This window comes from Lupinus angustifolius, unplaced genomic scaffold (genome assembly GCF_001865875.1).
Source record: "Lupinus angustifolius cultivar Tanjil unplaced genomic scaffold, LupAngTanjil_v1.0 Scaffold_665, whole genome shotgun sequence".
NCBI lineage: Eukaryota > Viridiplantae > Streptophyta > Magnoliopsida > Fabales > Fabaceae > Lupinus > Lupinus angustifolius.
The window spans coordinates 10,022-18,804 of NW_017727991.1; the positions used below are offsets into that span (position 1 = coordinate 10,022).

At 36.3% G+C, this 8,783-nt stretch overlaps 1 protein-coding gene across 1 annotated transcript; it reads right to left on the bottom strand.

The window, feature by feature from the left end:
- Window positions 1–749: 749 nt before the first annotated feature.
- LOC109341793 (RNA-directed DNA polymerase homolog) lies at window positions 750–1,319 on the bottom strand. The gene has a single exon (XM_019579764.1). It carries the CDS (start codon window positions 1,317–1,319, stop codon window positions 750–752), a length of 570 nt encoding a protein of 189 aa, XP_019435309.1.
- Between the last annotated feature and the right edge of the window lie 7,464 nt (window positions 1,320–8,783).

Below are 8,783 nucleotides of genomic sequence, written 5' to 3' on the forward strand. Positions count from 1 at the left end.
CCACCAGTTCCTTCTTGAAATTCCAGGGTTCTTCCTTGAGCCATCAAGGTTCTCTTCTCTTGCAGTTCAGGATCGGAACTTTGCAAACCTTTAAGTTGTTCTATAAATTCATTGGTTAATATAAGCATACCTAAAGTTAAGATCTTAGGTCTTACTTGAACAGCGAGGCTCAAATTCCTAATATCTTCTATCAGTTCCATTTCTCTGACCATCATGGTTGACATTTGCATAGACTTACTACTCAAGGCATCATCCACCACATTAGCTTCCCAAGGGTGATACTGAAGGTCAAATTCGTAGTCCTTGAGGAATTCAGTCTATTGTCTTTGCCTCATGTTCAGTTCCTTCTAGTCGAACAGATACTTCAAGCTTTTATGATCGATGAAGACTTCAAATCTCACCCCATAGAGATGATGCCTCTAGATCTTGACAGCAAAAATGATCGTAGCCAACTCCAAGTCGTGTGTTGGATAATTCTGCTCATATGGCTTTAATTATCTTGAAGCATAAGCCAGCACCTTTTTCTGTTGCATCAACATACAACCCAGGCTTTGCTTCAACGCGTCACAGTATGTGTTGTAGTTCTCATTCGGGTTTGGCAAAATCAATACAGGCGATGTAGTCAACCTCTTCTTCAGCTCTTGAGAATTTTCTTCACATTTCTCTGTCTAGACAAAGGCTTTGTCTTTCCATGTTAGAATCGTCAGTGGCAAAGCCAACTTCGGAAATCCTTCAATGAACTTTCGATATTATCTTGCTAAACTGAGGAAACTTCTTATCTCCATCACTGATTTCGGGGAATTCCATTCCATCACTATTTCCACTTTAGTATGGCCCACAGCAATTCCTTCGCTTGATATCACATGCCCGAGAAAATTCACCGATTCCATCCAATATTCGCACTTCGAAAGTTTGGCATAGAGTTGGTTGTCCTTCAAAATCTGCAACACTATTCTCAGATGCTTCACATGTTCACCTTGATTCTTCGAGTAAATCAGGATATCATCAATAAACACGATTAAAAATGTGTCGAGGTATGGGTGAAAAACCCTATTCATGTAATCCATGAACACTTTAGGAGCATTGGTTATACCCAATGGCATCACGAGGTATTCGTAATGGCCATAACGCGTCCGAAAAGTTGTTATGCGAATATCTTCTGTCTTCACGTGTATTTGGTGGTATCCCGATCGAAGACCGGTTTTTGAAAACATGATAGCTCCTCTCATTTGATTCATCAAGTCGTCAATTCTTGGTAATGGGTACTTCTTCTTGATGGTGACTTTGTTCAATTGTCGATAGTCAGTACACAGTCGCATACTACCATCATTCTTCTTCACAAATGACACTAGAGCACCCCATTGAGCAACACTAGGTCTGATGAACTGTTTCTATAGTAAGTCTTCCCATTGCTTCTTCAACTCTGTTAAATCCAACAATGTCATTCTATAGGGTTGGTCTAGTTCCACGAACCAGATCGATAGCAAACTTTATCTCCTATACTGGAGGCAATCAAGGAATATCACCCGGAAAGACTTCGGAGAAATCCCTAACTATGGGTAGGCTCTGAATCTCTTCTCTACCTTTCTTCTCCAATGATTCTAGCAACATAAATATTTGAGCTCCATCTTTCAGGAGTTTCTTCATTTGATGGGCAGTGGTGCTTTTGGTTTCATAATAGGATTCTATGGGGTTTTTAGGATCGCTATAGATTATTGTTTTGTTAAAGTAGTTCAAGAGATCATGGTTGTTGGATAACCAGACCATTCTATTGGGATAAGTGTAGACATATCAGGTTTACTAAAAAGGTTCAGATATCTAGTATTATGGGACATTGGGAGCACATAGTTGACAATATGACGGGTTCGTTAGTGGGTGTTGATACAATTATGTCATAGGTTAAGGACATTATAGGCAATTCTAACCAGTTTACAACATCATTAGATATGAAATAATGGGTCGCTCTCGAATCAAACAACATTGATAAGGAAATCACATTAATACAACATGTACCTTGTATGAGGTCCTCATCATCCTTAATCTCATCTCCGCTCATGGTGAACACTCTTCCTTTGGCCTTAGATCTGGAGCTTGAATTTTATTCACTTATTCTCTTTTCAGCTTAGGGCACATAGGCTTGATGTGTCCAGGCTGGTTACAATGATAACATATGGGGTAGTTGACACTAAAATGCTTCCCCTTGAACTTCGAGCACCAAGGTGGTTTACTGTTATTAGAGTTCCCAATTGGTGAACTCATTTTGTTGTTGTTGTTTTTGTTTTCCGGTCGGAAGCCTCTATTGTTGAAAGGCTTGAAGTTCCTTTGTTGGTTCCCAGATGGCGATACATATGGCATCTATTTGCGGTTGAAGGGCTTTCCCCTTCCATGCCCTGGACCGAAATTCCTTTAGGTTCCATAGGAATTTCCGTTGATGCAAGTTAGCATTCACATTTTGAATTCGTGTTGTCATTGCAGCCATGAAGTCGAGGTTAGCAGCTCCATATCCAATATTGGTAAATCCGTGAACATCATACGGGTATGAGATTCTTCTTCTATCGAAATTACCCATGGTTTGTATTTTCGCTCGAATATTACTACCAAACACTTAAACACACAAAGTCACACAAGAAAGCATGTAAGGCCATACCCAAGGCCAGATAGGAAAGAACAACTCTAATACCATGTTGTAACGTCCCGAAGATTACTTCATGAATATTGTGATTAAAATGGGAATTGTTTTTAATATATAATTAGAAATTGTTTTACTTATATTCATTTCTTTTTCGAGACATGAAGTTCTTAATAACATAAACTACGGAAAATCATTTACGGTTACCTAACGGTAATTGAAAATGATACAAAACACTCCTGAATACTTCTTCATTAATAATTAGAATTGACCCTACAACACGTATAATGAGGTATTTCTTGGTCAAGTAAAATGCAAGTACATAATACAAGGCGAAAATCTAATCATCGCCCAACTGAAGCTATACAAAATAGGTTGAATTTTTCAACACTACAAAAGTACCATACACAGATACTCTAACCACAAAGACTAAAAAGGAAAAGGAAATAGATCCTAACAGCTAGCTCCAGAACTAACGGGAGCACTAGAACCCTCACTCGGGTCCTCCTCCAGCTTAGAGTCCAAAGAGAGATCTATCACCTCGATAAAGTCCTCTATATGGACCAACTCCACACAATAATCATCTTCAGATACCATCTCCTCCATGATATCATATGCAGAACTCCATGACCTAATCCTCATCCTAGCATATGCCTGCGGTTCTGGTAATGTACATCGAGTGGCTCTCCTTGGAAGTGTGGAACGATTCACATCATTCCAACTCCTTCACCTCATTGACGGTCCTACAATAGCTGATCCAGAATAAATCGAAGACTGGGTGGATGACATAGTAGGTACCGGCCTCCGTCCTGGTAGAGTAAAAGAAGTCTCCATGACTACTTGGTGAGATGGAAAGCGCATAGTGGTGTCGTCGCACACCATCTCCAGCTCTAGACCACAAGGGCTTCTGTAGGTATAATGGTCCCCATCAATTCTCCATGCTCCCTCCTGGGACATTGAGAATTAGTAGCTCTGAATCTGCACCGATTTGTCCATCTAGACAAGGACGTGTACCGAAATACAAGTAGAAAGAAAAGGAGTAATACATCTAATGAATATTTTTTCATCAAGGGCATGAAATTATACATAATATCACATCCAGACATAACACACATAATATACATATTATGTTATCACATACATAAATGCAGATGATGAATGATGTTTGTAACTCAAGATATGGGGGGGGTCAATATCCACGAGTTCAATATATGAATGTTATGTTTAGTTCATCCATCCTTATACCAATATCCTCTCAATAAACTATTCAGAAATAACCGAGAGTATTGATCCCATAACAAGCCGATTTGAATGAATCAACTTATTGAAAGTGCGCATGTCAAGAGGAGCACTTTTGAAAGCTTGCCCACTATGTGTTTTGATAGGACAATTTGAGTTTCAGAAGAGCTTGAAGATCATCAACAAAACAACGTGCTTAAGCCTCAACATTGGTATTAGACTTAGACTAGTAATTAGTTTAGGTTGAGTCTAAGGCTTAGGTAAACTCAATACATGTCTCATATACATAATACATTAAATCATTTTATTTTGAGATACGACATTCATAATATGTTCATGCATCATATATATACATGTTATATGTGCATCCTAGGCATAAACTTAGTGTTGAACATGTATAAGTTAAGTGCATAACGTATTTGAGTATTGAAATTTAAAAATATACATAGAAATATGCAGTTAATCGATTAAGGTGAGTTTTAATCGATTAACGTAAGTTTTTGAAAAGCAGTTGGAACAGAAAACTTGGAAAACCGAATCAGTTATAATTTTGTATCTCGTTAATCGATTAACCAAGAATTTAATCGATTAACTGGGCTGCAGAATGGTTTCTTTATAAGCTGCGTTTTCAGAACTCAAGCGATTCTTGCATGTTAGATTTTAAGAGAGTTAGAGCATAATTACGTGTTAATTGCTGCATCTACATGAAATTGCATTTGTGAGATTAGAGAAGAGAGAATTCTATGCTTTAGGATTGAGAGGCATTACATGTTTAGTTTCTCATCATTTATCTCATATGTTCATGCATTTCTTGATGTTTTTGGAAAGATTTCATATTCTATAAAATCTGTTTTGAACTGAGGCATTATCATTTTATATGAGACATATGTTAGAGTTGTAGAGTAAGGTGTTAATTGTTTTAATTTGAGCATTGTAAGTGATTTAGATTACTCTATATTCTTGTTGTAAAAGGATTGGAAAAATCCTAGCTGCGGTTAGGTAAGGTGTTCTTCACACAAAGACTTGGAGGTCTTGGGATAAAGAGCGATACCTTGGCTGGGTCCGAATCGCGTAAGAAAGGTTTTCTTCGAAGGCGGTTTTGGGAAAGGTCAAACCAAGGGTAACGTAATTCTTTGGGTTCCAAGAAGGGAGCGTTCAAGTTTTGTATATGGAAGTGTGTATGTAACGTACATTGTGTTTCATAGTGAAGAAAATTCTCTCAGATCAGACGGGGGACCTGGATATAGTTTGTAAGTGGACCCGCAAAAGAAACAGGATAAAAACCTTGTTCCACGCTTTTCTTTCCCTACTCTCTTTATTGCTTTAATCGATTACTTTGTATAGTTGTATTAGCTGTAATAATCTGTTTCTATACTGTACTGTTGTAACTCTGATATATCTGTTAGCTCTGTATATTTGCTTCGATCTCAGTTGCTTGTCGTACAAGAAACTGAAACTATTTGTGCGATCTGAGTTGTTTTAATCGATTAAAAAGCTGTAGTTAATCGATTATTCTTTCTATGTTAATCGATTAACTGGGGGTTTTTCAGCATTATAAGTTGTTTGCGAAAAGCGGATACTTTGACCACTACACCTATTCAACCCCCCCCCCCTTGTAGGTGTATTTTAGCCACTAATACCTAACACTTATTTCTCGCAAGGATATATGATCGACCTATTCCAATGGAACTGCCAATTTCAGGATGGTGTCGTATCAAACACTTTCTGGAAAAGGGGGTTGTTAGAGATTGTCTAGTTTTCGCTGTGAGAACCATCCAATCCAAGAGAATACCTCATCCAGGAATACATGGGACTCATCTCACTTAGACTCTCCATCAAGGCTTTTGCTTACACATCACCGCCATCACCGACCCTCTCAACATTTCAAGGCTCGTTCACCTCCTGTAACTTTCCTCTCCACTACTTCATTGTTCATAATGAGTATACACACTAACCGATGTTAACCAATTAAATCTTTTAATCATTATTTATTTTTACATGATCGACCCAGCCTAAAACATCTCTTAAAGGAATGCTTCTTGTGGGTCATGATCTTACGTCATAACATAAAAGAGGAATAATATCCTCACCACTACGAACCATCGTTAAATCATAGTAGACGGACCAATGGCCAGGCCACTTACAATCAGACCATCTCGTTGCGTGGTAAACATGACCTTTTAGGCCTCACCCTTAACAACATAACAGTCGACGACCTTTTCAGGAGGGCCCTAAGTAATCTCGTTCCCACCAGCAGCCTATACTACCAGTAGATAACGTTTAATTATGCTATAGTGATATGTATTTGTTTCATCTTTGGGACATCATTTCTTTTTAAAGTATTTGATCTTGTATTACTCGCATTTCAATACTTTCTGTCATTTAGACGATTTTATAACATGGATAATCGATTATGCCAAAGATAAATCGATTATTCCTAGTTATAATAGCAAAAAGAATTGTGATTGTTGATATTGATAATCGATTACCAGACCAGGTAATCGATTATGTCCATCGGACAGGGAAATTTTAGAATATTGATAATCAATTATGTTACATGTTAATCGACTATTCCTAGTTACAATAGCTACAAGATTCTTATTTTTGATATCGATAATAGATTATGTAAAAGGGTTAATCTATTACTACTAGTTACAGTAGCTACAAGATTCTGATTTTTTATACCGATAATTGATTATCAACCATGATAATCGATTATGACCATCAGACATAGGGTTTTAGAATACGAAAAATTGAATATCTCAAGGGATAGTCGATCCTTCCTAGTTACAGTTATTCGAGTAATGGTCATCCATAGATAACCACAACCTTACTCCACACATAGACATAACTTAAATGATATGACATAGGAGGTCATGTGCACTTAATCCTAACAGACAAACAATTGATTAAGTACGGGATTTCTTAATACCAATACAACTCCAAACTTTTGAGGTAGTTTAGGAGGTTCATATGTCATGTTTTGACACCACTATGTCACGATGTATTATCCCTCACCTTAGAGTGTCGCGTTAGTGGTTCCCTTGCTGATAAGTGTGAAACAAGTATGCTTCCCAACTTCGGAAGCTCCAAAATAAACACACGAACAAATCAGTAAATTTGCGAGTTAAAATTCTTGCATTCTAAACCTTAGGTAAAGACATCTTTAACTTATCATGGCTCAATCACTTTCATCCATTCGGCTCAAGATTACATATTCTTGAACCATCCTTTATCATCGAAAGTCTTGTTTAAGAAAACAATCTTTTTTGAAAATAAGACTTTAACAAAGCTTGTACTTTTAACTTTAACATAAATTAATACTTTCATGAAGACTTTTTAAGTCATATTCACCACTATAAGGTAAGTTACTTAACCAAAGTCAACACTTTAAATCAAGATCTCTTAAGTTAAACTTACCACTTTAAAGTAAGCTAACTCAAGTGGATTCAATACTTTTGAACAATAAAACTCCATGGTCATTTCAACACATTTCATTCTGAAGCAACGACAAGGTTGATAGTGTTAATCACATTCACAAAAGCAATATTTTAAAATCAAGATCTCTTAAGTTAAACTTACCACTTTAAAGTAAGCTAACTTACGTTGATTTAATAAAATTCTATTGTCATCTCAACAAATTTCATTCTAAACCAACGACAAGGGTTGATAGTGTTGATCACATAGTCAAGAATAACATATCAAAAGTTAACATTTTAAATCAAGATCTCTTAAGTTAAACTTACCACTTTAAAGTAAGCTAACTTAAGTTGGTTCCATAAAACTCTATGGTCATCTCAACACCTTTCATTCTAAAGCAACCACAACGGTTGATAGTATTGATCATATAGTCAAGAATAATATATCAAAAGTTAACATTTTAAATCAAGATCTCTTAAGTTAAACTTACAACTTTAAAGTAAGCTAACTTAAGTTGGTTCCATAAAACTCTATGGTCATCTCAACACATTTTATTCTAAAGCAACCATAAGGGTTGATAGTGTTGATCACATAGTCAAGAACAACATATCAAAAGTTAACATTTTAAATCAAGATCTCTTAAGTTAAACTTACAACTTTAAAGTAAGCTAACTTAAGTTGGTTCCCTAAAACTCTATGATCATCTCAACACATTTCATTCTAAAACAAACACAAGGGTTGATAGTGTTGATCACATAGTCAAGAACAACATATCAAAAGTTAACATTTTAATTCAATATCTCTTAAGTTAAACTTACCACTTTAAAGTAAGCTAACTTAAGTTGGCTCCATAAAACTCTATGTTCATCTCAACACATTTCATTATGAATCAACCACAAGGGTTGATAGTGTTAATCACATAATCAAGAACAACATACTAAAAGATGATAACTATCTTAGAAGTGCTTAGAATGCAAAGTGAGAAAGTGAGAAAAAAAAGTGTTATCCCTCAAGGCCAAGGGGTTGCTTTTATAGAGGGGGAAATCAGATTTGGGAAAAGATCAAAGTGGTTCCCCAAAATCATGATGGTGTAAGGAGATAATGAGTGATTTAGGGGATTATGTAAGTGATTGTACTTTTGCTTATTCAACAAGCAAGCTTGACTCGTGAATGGGTGTTGAAAGATTTTTCTAGAGGTTTTCCCCTCAACAAATTGTTTCCCGGCAACGGCGCCAATTTGTTGAAAGCGAAAATTTCTCTTCGTTGGTGTTTTCTTTTATTTTATTAAGTAAGTGAACTCGTATTTATTCTTTGTTCGCCATCTCGGCTTTGAAGAAATAAATTCCAATGCCGGTATAATGGTTTCAAGAATATTCCAGTTACAACTTACTTCTAATAATCATGTGAATAAGTCATTCCTTCTAATAATCATGTGAATAAATTTAGTGACCTTTTATTTATTTACTCCCTTTCGGGTTCCTTTTATTAACAAACC

What these genes read in the sequence shown, in the direction of transcription:
- LOC109341793 (XM_019579764.1), bottom strand. Translation starts at nt 1,319, where the DNA reads ATGCGACTGTGTACTGACTATCGACAATTGAACAAAGTCACCATCAAG.